The sequence below is a fragment of the Strongylocentrotus purpuratus genome, unplaced genomic scaffold (assembly GCF_000002235.5).
Source record: "Strongylocentrotus purpuratus isolate Spur 01 unplaced genomic scaffold, Spur_5.0 spur5_scaffold_8, whole genome shotgun sequence".
Classification (NCBI taxonomy): domain Eukaryota; kingdom Metazoa; phylum Echinodermata; class Echinoidea; order Camarodonta; family Strongylocentrotidae; genus Strongylocentrotus; species Strongylocentrotus purpuratus.
Genome location: NW_022145614.1, coordinates 22,621,384 through 22,637,219, shown reverse-complemented (window position 1 = coordinate 22,637,219; position 15,836 = coordinate 22,621,384). Strand labels below are relative to the sequence as shown.

The following is a 15,836-nucleotide window of genomic DNA, read 5'->3' as shown; positions in this document are numbered from 1 at the left end:
TACAACTAAAATGATAAGCTTCCAGAAAACTGTGGGTCTCATTACTGGGAAAATGTAGGGAAGGACATTTCCTATGGACACATGTATGAAGGTAAAAATGTGAAAATCTTGTGATGAGATTGGAAATTAGTCTGACTCCTGGTACATTTATTCTTCCCAAATGTTATCTTTCAGTTGATAGAACGCCACCTGTTGCCACGTGCCCTGCGGATATCCAGCGGGAGGTTGGATTAGGTCAAACGAGTGTTCAAGTCTTCTTTACTGCACCTACTGCAATAGACAACAGTGGACAAGTCCCGACAATTACTTCTCAAACTCATGCAACAACAGATTTCTTTACCATTGGTAACACCCAAGTTACCTGGACCTTTGCTGATGCCAGTGGAAATCAAGATTCTTGCAGCTTCAATGTCAATATTGTACAAGGTCAGTGTTACTTAAATAATGCTTATTAGAGTTAATGACATAAACCTGCATGGATTTTCCTCAGAAATTAAAAAAAAAAATCCTTTTGTAACTGCAAAATATCTGTATTATCGGTTTACACTGATATTTCTGCAGCTTTGTAGATGGCAAGGAATATATTAAGGTAATTGCAGCTTTGTTTGTTATAAAGGTCAGTATTACTTGGGAAATAAAGTTTGATTCAAGAATTGAATGTAAAGACATCAACCTAAAAAATAAATGATATCCTTTATAATTAAAAAATAAAACATCTAATGATCATCTCTTTTTTTAATAATGAATTTGATCCCAAAAAACGAAAAGTTTGATTCTTTTGCAGAAGAATCACCTTGTATATCTCTACCATTTTATGTTTCAATCCTGTAGTGTTGTAAGTATTCTTTACAAGCTTGCATACATGTATATGAACTGTGTCATAGATTATAGAACTGAAAAAGTTGAATGTGGATATAATGGAAAGACATTGAGAGTAAACTGTTGCTATATATACATGGCCAATTTTAGACTCTTTTGGGTGTCAATTTAAAGTACATCAATACTGTATTACTACATTCTTGGAGCCTGGTTCCTGATATTCTACCTCTTAAATTACAGTGTGTATGTATAAAATGTATGAGTCATCGCAATAGCTCCATTCAATGAAATAGGTTGGTTAGTTTTGGGGATAATAAGACCAATAGTGAATATCTAGTTGATGAAACAGTTCATGTAGAACACAAGCATGTGAGCAGGTACAAAAAGAGATATTTTTCGATGACATACAAAATTTGTCCAACTTGTTATACCTGTGTACCAAAATGTGGAATAATATTTCTAATAATCAGCTGCGTTTAATGAAATAGTATTTGGATATAAAAAAATCTTGTTTGGGTCTTTTAATGAACAGTTTCTTCTCAGTTTTTACTATGTTTATTCTTTGAGCTGTCATGGTTAGCGTCGTTTAGTATTTTTAAAAAACCTTTTCATGCATCGATCCATTCATCGAGATTGAATTCTGGAGGCATACATCTGTATAATGCATGCTTGCATTATATTAATTGTAGCATAGATTATTATTTTCATATTTTGATTCTTCTTACATTTAAACTTGGGAAGATATTTTAGAGCCTATGTTGTTATATATGCATAGCCATTCAGTTTTTTATAGCTCAATCAGTTGCATCATTATGATATGTTTTTCATGTAGTTCTTTGCAAGACACATTTTCTGCCATTTTAAACTAAATTAATTAATACAATATTGCTACAATTTTACAATCCTGGTTCCTAATATAACTGATAATATACAGTATGTGTATATGCTACCCACCGAATGTTAGTGTTATTTGTCATTGCTATATAACTCTAGAATCATTTGAGGCCATAACTTTATTTGAGGTATAATAAGAAGCTCTTTGATAGCTCTGGGGATAATACAACTAAAATGATAAGCTTCCAGAAAACTGTGGGTCTCATTACTGGGAAAATGTAGGGAAGGACATTTCCTATGGACACATGTATGAAGGTAAAAATGTGAAAATCTTGTGATGAGATTGGAAATTAGTCTGACTCCTGGTACATTTATTCTTCCTAAATGTTATCTTTCAGTTGATAGAACGCCACCTGTTGCCACGTGCCCTGCGGATATCCAGCGGGAGGTTGGATTAGGTCAAACGAGTGTTCAAGTCTTCTTTACTGCACCTACTGCAATAGACAACAGTGGACAAGTCCCGACAATTACTTCTCAAACTCATGCAACAACGGATTTCTTTACCATTGGTAACACCCAAGTTACCTGGACCTTTGCTGATGCCAGTGGAAATCAAGATTCTTGCAGCTTCAATGTCAATATTGTACAAGGTCAGTGTTACTTAAATAATGCTTATTAGAGTTAATGACATAAACCTGCATGGATTTTCCTCAGAAAAAAAAAAAAAAAATCCTTTTGTAACTGCAAAATATCTGTATTATCGGTTTACACTGATATTTCTGCAGCTTTGTAGATGGCAAGGAATATATTAAGGTAATTGCAGCTTTGTTTGTTATAAAGGTCAGTATTACTTGGGAAATAAAGTTTGATTCAAGAATTGAATGTAAAGACATCAACCTAAAAAATAAATGATATCCTTTATAATTAAAAAATAAAACATCTAATGATCATCTCTTTTTTTAATAATGAATTTGATCCCAAAAAACTAAAAGTTTGATTCTTTTGCAGAAGAATCACCTTGTATATCTCTACCATTTTATGTTTCAATCCTGTAGTGTTGTAAGTGTTCTTTAAAGCCTGCATACATGTATATGAACTGTGTCATAGATTATAGAACTGAAAAAGTTGAATGTTGATATAATGGAAAGACATTGAGAGTAAACTGTTGCTATATATACATGGCCAATTTTAGACTCTTTTGGGTGTCAATTTAAAGTACATCAATACTGTATTACTACATTCTTGGAGCCTGGTTCCTGATATTCTACCTATTAAATTACAGTGTTTATGTATAAAATGTATGAGTCATCGCAATAGCTCCATTCAATGAAATAGGTTGGTTAGTTTTGGGGATAATAAGACCAATAGTGCATATAGTGAATATCTAGTTGATGAAACAGTTCATGTAGAACACAAGCCTGTGAGCAGGTACAAAAACAGACATTTTTCGATGACATACAAAATTTGTCCAACTTGTTATACCTGTGTACCAAAATGTGGAATAATATTTCTAATAATCAGCTGCGTTTAATGAAATAGTATTTGGATATAAAAAACTCTTGTTTGGGTCTTTTAATGAACAGTTTCTTCTCAGTTTTTACTATGTTTATTCTTCGAGCTGTCATGGTTAGCGTTGTTTAGTATTTTTTATACAATACAATACAATACAATAAAGTCATTTATATAGCGCTCTTACGAACTAACTGTTGTTTCACAGCGCTTTACATAAAAAGTTATAAAAGAATCTATTGTTGATCATGGTCAAAGAGGAGAGTTTTTAGACATTTTTTAAAAACCTTTTTATGCATCGATCCATTCATCGAGATTGAATTCTGGAGGCATACATCTGTATAATGCATGCTTGCATTATATTAATTGTAGCATAGATTATTATTTCCATATTTTGATTCTACTTACATTTAAACTTGGGAAGATATTTTAGAGCCTATGTTGTTATATATGCATAGCCATTCAGTTTTTTATAGCTCAATCAGTTGCATCATTATGATATGTTTTTCATGTAGTTCTTTGCAAGACACATTTTCTGCCATTTTAAACTAAATTAATTAATACAATATTGCTACAATTTTACAATCCTGGTTCCTAATATAACTGATAATATACAGTATGTGTATATGCTACCCACCGAATGTTAGTGTTATTTGTCATTGCTATATAACTCTAGAATCATTTGAGGCCATAACTTTATTTGAGGTATAATAAGAAGCTCTTTGATAGCTCTGGGGATAATACAACTAAAATGATAAGCTTCCAGAAAACTGTGGGTCTCATTACTGGGAAAATGTAGGGAAGGACATTTCCTATGGACACATGTATGAAGGTAAAAATGTGAAAATCTTGTGATGAGATTGGAAATTAGTCTGACTCCTGGTACATTTATTCTTCCTAAATGTTATCTTTCAGTTGATAGAACGCCACCTGTTGCCACGTGCCCTGCGGATATCCAGCGGGAGGTTGGATTAGGTCAAACGAGTGTTCAAGTCTTCTTTACTGCACCTACTGCAATAGACAACAGTGGACAAGTCCCGACAATTACTTCTCAAACTCATGCAACAACGGATTTCTTTACCATTGGTAACACCCAAGTTACCTGGACCTTTGCTGATGCCAGTGGAAATCAAGATTCTTGCAGCTTCAATGTCAATATTGTACAAGGTCAGTGTTACTTAAATAATGCTTATTAGAGTTAATGACATAAACCTGCATGGATTTTCCTCAGAAATAAAAAAAAAAAATCCTTTTGTAACTGCAAAATATCTGTATTATCGGTTTACACTGATATTTCTGCAGCTTTGTAGATGGCAAGGAATATATTAAGGTAATTGCAGCTTTGTTTGTTATAAAGGTCAGTATTACTTGGGAAATAAAGTTTGATTCAAGAATTGAATGTAAAGACATCAACCTAAAAAATAAATGATATCCTTTATAATTAAAAAATAAAACATCTAATGATCATCTCTTTTTTTTAATAATGAATTTGATCCCAAAAAACAAAAAGTTTGATTCTTTTGCAGAAGAATCACCTTGTATATCTCTACCATTTTATGTTTCAATCCTGTAGTGTTGTAAGTATTCTTTACAAGCTTGCATACATGTATATGAACTGTGTCATAGATTATAGAACTGAAAAAGTTGAATGTGGATATAATGGAAAGCCATTGAGAGTAAACTGTTGCTATATATACATGGCCAATTTTAGACTCTTTTGGGTGTCAATTTAAAGTACATCAATACTGTATTACTACATTCTTGGAGCCTGGTTCCTGATATTCTACCTCTTAAATTACAGTGTTTATGTATAAAATGTATGAGTCATCGCAATAGCTCCATTCAATGAAATAGGTTGGTTAGTTTTGGGGATAATAAGACCAATAGTGAATATCTAGTTGATGAAACAGTTCATGTAGAACACAAGCATGTGAGCAGGTACAAAAACAGATATTTTTCGATGACATACAAAATTTGTCCAACTTGTTATACCTGTGTACCAAAATGTGGAATAATATTTCTAATAATCAGCTGCGTTTAATGAAATAGTATTTGGATATAAAAAAAATCTTGTTTGGGTCTTTTAATGAACAGTTTCTTCTCAGTTTTTACTATGTTTATTCTTTGAGCTGTCATGGTTAGCGTTGTTTAGTATTTTTAAAAAACCTTTTCATGCATCGATCCATTCATCGAGATTGAATTCTGGAGGCATTCATCTGTATAATGCATGCTTGCATTATATTAATTGTAGCATAGATTATTATTTTCATATTTTGATTCTTCTTACATTTAAACTTGGGAAGATATTTTAGAGCCTATGTTGTTATATATGCATAGCCATTCAGTTTTTTATAGCTCAATCAGTTGCATCATTATGATATGTTTTTCATGTAGTTCTTTGCAAGACACATTTTCTGCCATTTTAAACTAAATTAATTAATACAATATTGCTACAATTTTACAATCCTGGTTCCTAATATAACTGATAATATACAGTATGTGTATATGCTACCCACCGAATGTTAGTGTTATTTGTCATTGCTATATAACTCTAGAATCATTTGAGGCCATAACTTTATTTGAGGTATAATAAGAAGCTCTTTGATAGCTCTGGGGATAATACAACTAAAATGTTAAGCTTCCAGAAAACTGTGGGTCTCATTACTGGGAAAATGTAGGGAAGGACATTTCCTATGGACACATGTATGAAGGTAAAAATGTGAAAATCTTGTGATGAGATTGGAAATTAGTCTGACTCCTGGTACATTTATTCTTCCTAAATGTTATCTTTCAGTTGATAGAACGCCACCTGTTGCCACGTGCCCTGCGGATATCCAGCGGGAGGTTGGATTAGGTCAAACGAGTGTTCAAGTCTTCTTTACTGCACCTACTGCAATAGACAACAGTGGACAAGTCCCGACAATTACTTCTCAAACTCATGCAACAACGGATTTCTTTACCATTGGTAACACCCAAGTTACCTGGACCTTTGCTGATGCCAGTGGAAATCAAGATTCTTGCAGCTTCAATGTCAATATTGTACAAGGTCAGTGTTACTTAAATAATGCTTATTAGAGTTAATGACATAAACCTGCATGGATTTTCCTCAGAAATAAAAAAAAAAAATCCTTTTGTAACTGCAAAATATCTGTATTATCGGTTTACACTGATATTTCTGCAGCTTTGTAGATGGCAAGGAATATATTAAGGTAATTGCAGCTTTGTTTGTTATAAAGGTCAGTATTACTTGGGAAATAAAGTTTGATTCAAGAATTGAATGTAAAGACATCAACCTAAAAAATAAATGATATCCTTTATAATTAAAAAATAAAACATCTAATGATCATCTCTTTTTTTAATAATGAATTTGATCCCAAAAAACGAAAAGTTTGATTCTTTTGCAGAAGAATCACCTTGTATATCTCTACCATTTTATGTTTCAATCCTGTAGTGTTGTAAGTATTCTTTACAAGCTTGCATACATGTATATGAACTGTGTCATAGATTATAGAACTGAAAAAAGTTGAATGTGGATATAATGGAAAGACATTGAGAGTAAACTGTTGCTATATATACATGGCCAATTTTAGACTCTTTTGGGTGTCAATTTAAAGTACATCAATACTGTATTACTACATTCTTGGAGCCTGGTTCCTGATATTCTACCTATTAAATTACAGTGTTTATGTATAAAATGTATGAGTCATCGCAATAGCTCCATTCAATGAAATAGGTTGGTTAGTTTTGGGGATAATAAGACCAATAGTGAATATCTAGTTGATGAAACAGTTCATGTAGAACACAAGCATGTGAGCAGGTACAAAAACAGATATTTTTCGATGACATACAAAATTTGTCCAACTTGTTATACCTGTGTACCAAAATGTGGAATAATATTTCTAATAATCAGCTGCGTTTAATGAAATAGTATTTGGATATAAAAAAATCTTGTTTGGGTCTTTTAATGAACAGTTTCTTCTCAGTTTTTACTATGTTTATTCTTTGAGCTGTCATGGTTAGCGTTGTTTAGTATTTTTAAAAAACCTTTTCATGCATCGATCCATTCATCGAGATTGAATTCTGGAGGCATACATCTGTATAATGCATGCTTGCATTATATTAATTGTAGCATAGATTATTATTTTCATATTTTGATTCTTCTTACATTTAAACTTGGGAAGATATGTTAGAGCCTATGTTGTTATATATGCATAGCCATTCAGTTTTTTTATAGCTCAATCAGTTGCATCATTATGATATGTTTTTCATGTAGTTCTTTGCAAGACACATTTTCTGCCATTTTAAACTAAATTAATTAATACAATACAATTTTACAATCCTGGTTCCTAATATAACTGATAATATACAGTATGTGTATATGCTACCCACCGAATGTTAGTGTTATTTGTCATTGCTATATAACTCTAGAATCATTTGAGGCCATAACTTTATTTGAGGTATAATAAGAAGCTCTTTGATAGCTCTGGGGATAATACAACTAAAATGTTAAGCTTCCAGAAAACTGTGGGTCTCATTACTGGGAAAATGTAGGGAAGGACATTTCCTATGGACACATGTATGAAGGTAAAAATGTGAAAATCTTGTGATGAGATTGGAAATTAGTCTGACTCCTGGTACATTTATTCTTCCTAAATGTTATCTTTCAGTTGATAGAACGCCACCTGTTGCCACGTGCCCTGCGGATATACAGCGGGAGGTTGGATTAGGTCAAACGAGTGTTCAAGTCTTCTTTACTGCACCTACTGCAATAGACAACAGTGGACAAGTCCCGACAATTACTTCTCAAACTCATGCAACAACGGATTTCTTTACCATTGGTAACACCCAAGTTACCTGGACCTTTGCTGATGCCAGTGGAAATCAAGATTCTTGCAGCTTCAATGTCAATATTGTACAAGGTCAGTGTTACTTAAATAATGCTTATTAGAGTTAATGACATAAACCTGCATGGATTTTCCTCAGAAATAAAAAAAAAAAATCCTTTTGTAACTGCAAAATATCTGTATTATCGGTTTACACTGATATTTCTGCAGCTTTGTAGATGGCAAGGAATATATTAAGGTAATTGCAGCTTTGTTTGTTATAAAGGTCAGTATTACTTGGGAAATAAAGTTTGATTCAAGAATTGAATGTAAAGACATCAACCTAAAAAATAAATGATATCCTTTATAATTAAAAAATAAAACATCTAATGATCATCTCTTTTTTTAATAATGAATTTGATCCCAAAAAACGAAAAGTTTGATTCTTTTGCAGAAGAATCACCTTGTATATCTCTACCATTTTATGTTTCAATCCTGTAGTGTTGTAAGTATTCTTTACAAGCTTGCATACATGTATATGAACTGTGTCATAGATTATAGAACTGAAAAAAGTTGAATGTGGATATAATGGAAAGACATTGAGAGTAAACTGTTGCTATATATACATGGCCAATTTTAGACTCTTTTGGGTGTCAATTTAAAGTACATCAATACTGTATTACTACATTCTTGGAGCCTGGTTCCTGATATTCTACCTATTAAATTACAGTGTTTATGTATAAAATGTATGAGTCATCGCAATAGCTCCATTCAATGAAATAGGTTGGTTAGTTTTGGGGATAATAAGACCAATAGTGCATACCGGTAGTGAATATCTAGTTGATGAAACAGTTCATGTAGAACACAAGCATGTGAGCAGGTACAAACAAAGACATTTTTCGATGACATACAAAATTTGTCCAACTTGTTATACCTGTGTACCAAAATGTGGAATAATATTTCTAATAATCAGCTGCGTTTAATGAAATAGTATTTGGATATAAAAAACTCTTGTTTGGGTCTTTTGATGAACATTTTTTTCTTAGTTTTTACTATGTTTATTCTTCGAGCTGTGATGGTTAGCGTTGTTTAGTGTTTTTTAAAACTTTTTTATGCATCAATCCATTCATCAAGATTGAATTCTGGAGGCATACATCTGTATAATGCATGCTTGCATTATAATAATTGTAGCATAGATTATTATTTCCATATTTTGATTCTTCTTACATTGAAAGTTAGGAAGTTATTTTAGAGCCTATGTTGTTCTACCGGTATATGCATAGCCATTTAGTTTTGTATAGCCCAATCAGTTGCATAATTGTGATATGTTTTTCATGTAGTTCTTTGCAAGACCCCTTTTCTGCCATTTCAAACTAAATTAATTAATACAATATTGCTACAATTTTACAATCCTGGTTCCTAATATAACTGATAATATACAGTATGTGTATATGCTACCCACCGAATGTTAGTGTTATTTGTCATTGCTATATAACTCTAGAATCGTTTGAGGCCATAACTTTATTTGAGGTATAATAAGAAGCTCTTTGATAGCTCTGGGGATAATACAACTAAAATGATAAGCTTCCAGAAAACTGTGGGTCTCATTACTGGGAAAATGTAGGGAAGGACATTTCCTATGGACACATGTATGAAGGTAAAAATGTGAAAATCTTGTGATGAGATTGGAAATTAGTCTAACTCCTGGTACATTTATTCTTTCCAAATGTTCTTTCAGTTGATAGAACGCCACCTGTTGCCACATGCCCTGCGGATATCCAGCGGGAGGTTGGATTAAGTCAAACGAGGATTCAAGTCTTCTTTACTGCACCTACTGCAATAGACAACAGTGGACTAGTTCCGACAATTACTTCTCAAACTCATTCAACAACGGATTTCTTTGACCTTGGTAACACCCAAGTTACCTGGACCTTTGCTGATGCCAATGGAAATCAAGATTCTTGCAGCTTCAATGTCAATATTGTACAAGGTCAGTATTACTAAAATGATGCTTATTTGAGTTAATGACATAAACCTGCATGGATTTTCCTCAGAAATCACAATAGAGCCATTCAATGAAGTACATGTAGGTTGGTGAGTTTTGGGGATTTATAATAGTATTTGGATATGAATTCTTGTTTGGGTCTTTTGATGAACAGTATCTTCTTATTTTTTTACTATATTGATGCCTTGAGCTGTCATTGTTAGCTTTGTCTAGTGTTTATGACCTTTTTATGTCTCGGTCCGTCCATTGAGATTGAACCATGAGGGTATACTGTACATCTGTCTGTTACATGCTTTTATTTATATTTATTTGGGCATAGATTATAATTTTCCTTATTTTGATTCTTGTTATAACCTAGAAAGACATTTTAGAGCTTATGTTGTTAAATATGCATGGCTATCCACTATTGTCAAATTCGGTCAGTTGCATACAGTATTTAAGGTACCGTATGTTTCTCATGTGTTTTTTAATTACACATTTTCTGCCATTTCAGACTACCGGTAGTCTATTTAATAAAATATTACTACAATTGTTTACGGTCCTGATATAACTCATAATGTATCTTTATATCATGGAGATATAAGAAGATCTCCATGTTTATATGATGCTACCCACAGAATTTAAGTGTTAAGTGTCATTGCAATATATTAAACTCTAGAATAAGTGAGGCAAAATCAGGAGCAATTTGGTAGATTTTGGGGATACTGCGAGAAAATGTTTAACTTCATGAAAACTTTAGTTCTCATTACAGAGAAATGTAGGGAAGGACATTTCCCTATGGATACATGTATAAAGGTAAAAATGTGAACATCTTTTGATTAGATTTGAAATGAGTCCAACTCCTCGTACATTTATTCTTCCCAAATTTTATCTGTCAGTTGATAGAACGCCACCTGTTGCCACATGCCCTGCTGATATACGGCGTGAGGTTGGATTAAGTCAAACTAGTAGTCAAGTCTTCTTTACTGCACCTACTGCAACAGACAACAGTGGACTAGTCCCGACAATTGTTTCTCAAAGTCATGCAACAACAGATTTCTTTACCCCTGGTACCACCCAAGTTACCTGGACCTTTGCTGATGCCAATGGAAATCAAGATTCTTGCAGCTTTAATGTCATTATTGTACAAGGTCAGTATTATTGAAATAATTACTACCATATTTCCTAGGGATAATGCCGCAGCACCGCATAGGCCGCACCCCCAACTTTGACATTACGTAGATGGAAGTGAGAAAAAAAAGGAAAAAAAACAAACGGACCAAACAAGTAATCATAATTTTCTTGTAGAACACTATTTCTACAAACTGATACCAAATTCATCAATATTCTCATAAATTTACAGGATGTTTACCTAAAAAATGATTGTAATTTAGCAGTGGTTCATCGGTTTTTAAGCTAGTACTGTATTGCAGGCAGATTTGGTATTCTACATATACCCCTACCACGATGTGTAGTGTAATACGAAATTGCGACTTTCGCTGGATGCGCAGTTTCTTTGCATGCGCGGCAGCTCAGTATTCGGTCCCTTCTTTTACTTTTTGGCGATGCAATAGTACAGATTTAGATCGATATCTACCAGTAGATTTTGTTTTAAAAATAAGTTATGTACAGGTAGTTTATTTTCATCTTCATGTCAACAATGCAACATAAAATTGTCGATAAGATGTGTGGAGTTATTCTAGAAGTGTCCTGTACCATCGTATAGTCATTGTAGTCCCATATGTACCAGTGGACGTGCTGTGTGGATGTGCTGTTTTGACCGATGAATTTTAGTTGTTGCGCAAAGGCCGCACCCAGACTTTGATATTTTTTCTTCAGAAAATACTGCGGCCTTTACGCCGCCAAATACGGTATTTGAGTTAGTGACATAAACCTGCATGCATCTACCTCAGAAATAACATAATTTCTTTTGTAACTGCAAGATATCTTTAAAAATAGTTACTTTTTTCTCCCTTGAATGCTTATGTTGCTTATCACCAGTTTGCTGACTGCATACAATCAGATGATTTACACGCTTCCTTCTCAGGCTTCCCAGAGTGCTTCCTCATCTTGTATTAAAGTTAACATTCTAAGACAATCCTGAATATTCGGTGATTATGGGCTATTAAAGTGAGAGTGAATGGCAATGATATACCTACGTAAATGCTATCCTGTCAGAGCTCAGATTTTTTGCTGTTAATAATGCAGTATTTTTAATGGATTTTCTGTTTTCATTTGAATGAAGAATAACCAAGGAACATTTTCCAGTCGTTGATTTCTTTTTATGTCCCCATATTCTCCTATTTGGTAGAGTTTTAAGACAATTTTACTGATTGAGAAACAAGGTGAAATCGTATGCACTTATGAATATGCGGGTGCACGTATGCATTATCTTGTCATCAGATAAAATACAGGAGCAGTTTTGTAAAACGAATAGGCCTAGAAGTATGATAGTACTTATCATAGATGTGTGTGACTGGCTGACTGCCTCACAAAAGGATACAGTACCTGTTAGATATTTCATTTTTTAATGTATCAAACTTGAACGAGATCAAGCGCGCTTCCTCTATAATAGCTGACGACGTCTATGATTAGTGATGGAACGATATTCATCCGTGAGTGGAGTGATGCGGCTCTTGCACAAAAGTTTGTGAAGCGATCGGAATCGGCAGGTAAGTCCTGGCCGCCGCTGCTCTTGGCGGGTTGTAGAACATACTGTACTTGCGTTAGGTATCTGTATATTGGCAATTGCAAGAGAATGAAAGCGACGTTACCAGCTAAGGAATAAAACTAACAAAGACCTGCCCCTCAGTGACTACCGGTGTCAGAATTTGGAAGATCGCACAATGCACAGTATGAAAGAAGATGCACTCTGGTCCCTTTGTTCTTCATCACTTACATCATATTTCTCCATTAACTCTTCAAAATCCATAAAAAGATTGTTCTGGCCATACTCACCAGCCATTATCAATTGCTATAGTATGTACCATACGTGTATAAAGCTAGTTAGAACAGACCGAATGCGAGAAGTATAAAGCAAAACGACGGAATCTACTTTACATATCAAGCTAGCTAGCTAGCACACGCACAATATCACCAAATTGATTTCAACACACACAAAAAATTACATGGTGAAAATATAGACTAATAGCATATCGTTGGCATGTATGCAGGGATGCCAACCGTTACGGTTTCGCCGTATTTGTTCCGGTTTTATTGCTCTTGTTACGGCGTTACGGTAAACAATCAAAAGGTTACGGGAAACTATAATTAAGTACATTATAGCATTAGTAGGTCCATGATTATAGCGTATGCCGCCTTTCTACCCATAGCCTCTGTACACGGCACTGCATGTCACGCACGCGTTTCAAAAGTTCACTGAATTTGACTCCACTGGATGGGGGGTACGGTGTGCGTGTGGTGTGCATTAGTGTGTAGGATACGAGCTCTGCCATTTTTACTGTGGATTCGGATTTGCTGTTCGACACTTGAACGAGGTGTTTTCTTCCTGAATATTATCATGGATTAACTGAAAAGAGTGAGTACCCGAGGAGGAGAAAAAATATACTGCGTTGTCTTGCGTTCCGGAAAGACCCCCATTTGTTACGGACAAATGCGGTAAATGTTACTGACAACCATCCTATAGGGTTGGCATCTCTGTGTATATGTGAACCGCAATTTACGTCCTTTCAAGTGCTATAAACATTATTATACAGTTTGTTTACAAATATTTACAAGCTCATGGCAGGATAGAGGAAGACTAGCCACTGTCACCAACCATCTGCAGTTGATTACGGAAGGCTCCAGCAGATGGCGCTGCAACAATTTCTGAGAGCAGGGAATTCCAGTTCCTTACTGTTCTCAGAAAGAATGAATGCTGATGCGATTCAGTTCTCAAGTATGGCATCCAATAGGAATGTGGCTGGGTGGCTCTCGTCAACTGGGTTATCTGTGTAACATATCGTCCTGAGCCAGAAGATGAGCGAGATTCTTGTGTTTTCTTTACATCATGGTTAGTTTGTCATTTTCTCTGCGCTCTTGTAGAGTGGTCCAATCAAATTCTTTCAGCATACCGGTACTGCAATTTTAAGTTCTGCTCTTCCTGTGTTATCAGACCTGTTGGCCCGAATTCACAAAGGAGGTTTGTCGACAAACCTCCTTTGTGAATTGGGCCGTTATCTTTGATGAACCTCCAAAATCTCTTCATACTGTCATATTTTGTGTTATCTTCATCGGTAGAAAACAGGGACATCTAGCAATTGTGAGCAGCGGGCAGTCATGATCTGAAATGCCGGGTTTAACTGGTACATTAGTGATCATCGTTGAGTTACTAACTAGGAACAGATGAAGTACATTTTCTCCTCCTGTTGTCTCCTTGACTACTTGTGTTAGTCCATGATCATCCAGTATTGAACCAAAAGCATGATGAAGCGAAGGGTAGTAGCATGCCTTCACTTGTCTAATATTCCAATATCCCATCCAGGCAGATTGAAATCACCACCTATCACTGCCGTACGAGCATGATTTAATCTCTAAAATCGCTGGAGTTCCGTGATGCTTTCTTCGTCGTTTTCATGGGGCCTAGTAAGCAGCTACATGAAGTGTCTTAAACCCCACCATGTTCAATTTACACCAAATAATTCCAGTTAGTTTCAAGTTCTATTTCTCTTTTTGCAAGAAGTTCCTTCTTAGTAGACATGAACACCCTACCATGGGGGTCATTTTGTTGATCCCTCCTCTCAATGTTATATTGAACAATTGGGAAGACCTCATTGTTGTTGATTGATGACGATAACCAAGATTCTGTACCTATGTCACCTATGTCACTCTCTGTGAAGGAGGGGTCATTCACATCCTCTGCATTCCCTTCATCTTCCACGCCTGAGTCGAGGACATCAAAAGTGTTATTATTGGTTGAAAGACCCAAGGTAGTATTACCCATGCCTGACGTCAAACAGATGTTAGGCCTATGCATTCTGCACTTATTACAAATCCATATTACAGAGCAGTTTCCTAAATCTATATATTCACGATAGTTTAGATTGATGCAATTCGGATGAAACCATAGCTTGCAGTAGCCATCACACTGGATACCTCCTGTTCTACCTGACACTCCTCTTCCACATACATAGATCTTTAGCTTTCCCCATGGTTGCTAGAGATTTAGATCTGTCATGCCCAGAAGAATAATTCCCAGTGGTCAGTGATATAAATGTGTAGATAATAATGAAGCCAATAAGGAAAGATCTTACTTGATAGTCATACATCTGGAATTGAGTTGCGAATCAGCTAGTAGATGAACTTGGCAAAGGTGTTAGTAATTCCAAAATCCAATTTCCAATTACAATCAAATTAAATGCACAAAAAGATCTTCATGCAGTTCCTTTAACTCTGATGACGTCACAATTGAAGATTGTGCCACAGCTGACTGGTTGCGCTGCACCTTGATAAGATTGAGATGCATGTTGGATGTGTTTTCCCAGCGTATACGCCTGTTACTATGACTTTGATGAAAAACAACGCCATGATGACTTGAAATAACAATTCTTTTCCAAAGAACAAATTTAAGATGATTTAAACATATTTGTTAAAGTTAAAGTTTCTCAAATGGGGTATATGCCCCTATTAAAAAGGGGGCTTGCATGGGGGTAGCCTTCAATATCCACCATCCAAACAGCAATGCGAGCATGGCAGACTTAAGAATGCATGCATTCAAAGTTTTAAAACTGTCTAAAAATGGTCTTAAAAATTGTTCCGTTTGAATCAAGGCTATCTCTTTGAAATGCCTGGTTATATACCCTCATTTTTTATTTCAATTTCTAATAGACCATGAAGTGTAGATATGATTTCACATCAAAATGTTTAAT

The 15,836-nt window shown here is 34.8% G+C and overlaps 1 protein-coding gene across 7 annotated transcripts in view; it reads left to right on the top strand.

Moving 5' to 3' along the window:
* The window catches only part of LOC587453 (mucin-17), a 151,038-nt gene that overhangs the window by 72,388 nt on the left and 62,814 nt on the right, over nucleotides 1–15,836 (top strand). For 5 of the 7 annotated variants that reach the window (XM_030975374.1, XM_030975373.1, XM_030975371.1 and 2 more), the window contains 7 exons: nucleotides 175–426; nucleotides 2,052–2,303; nucleotides 4,078–4,329; nucleotides 5,957–6,208; nucleotides 7,830–8,081; nucleotides 9,724–9,975; nucleotides 10,869–11,120. In XM_030975374.1, the coding sequence (XP_030831234.1) occupies nucleotides 175–426; nucleotides 2,052–2,303; nucleotides 4,078–4,329; nucleotides 5,957–6,208; nucleotides 7,830–8,081; nucleotides 9,724–9,975; nucleotides 10,869–11,120 (1,764 nt within the window). The remainder of the gene's footprint in view (nucleotides 1–174; nucleotides 427–2,051; nucleotides 2,304–4,077; nucleotides 4,330–5,956; nucleotides 6,209–7,829; nucleotides 8,082–9,723; nucleotides 9,976–10,868; nucleotides 11,121–15,836) is intronic. The other 2 variants (XM_030975370.1, XM_030975375.1) reach the window with 2 other exon arrangements.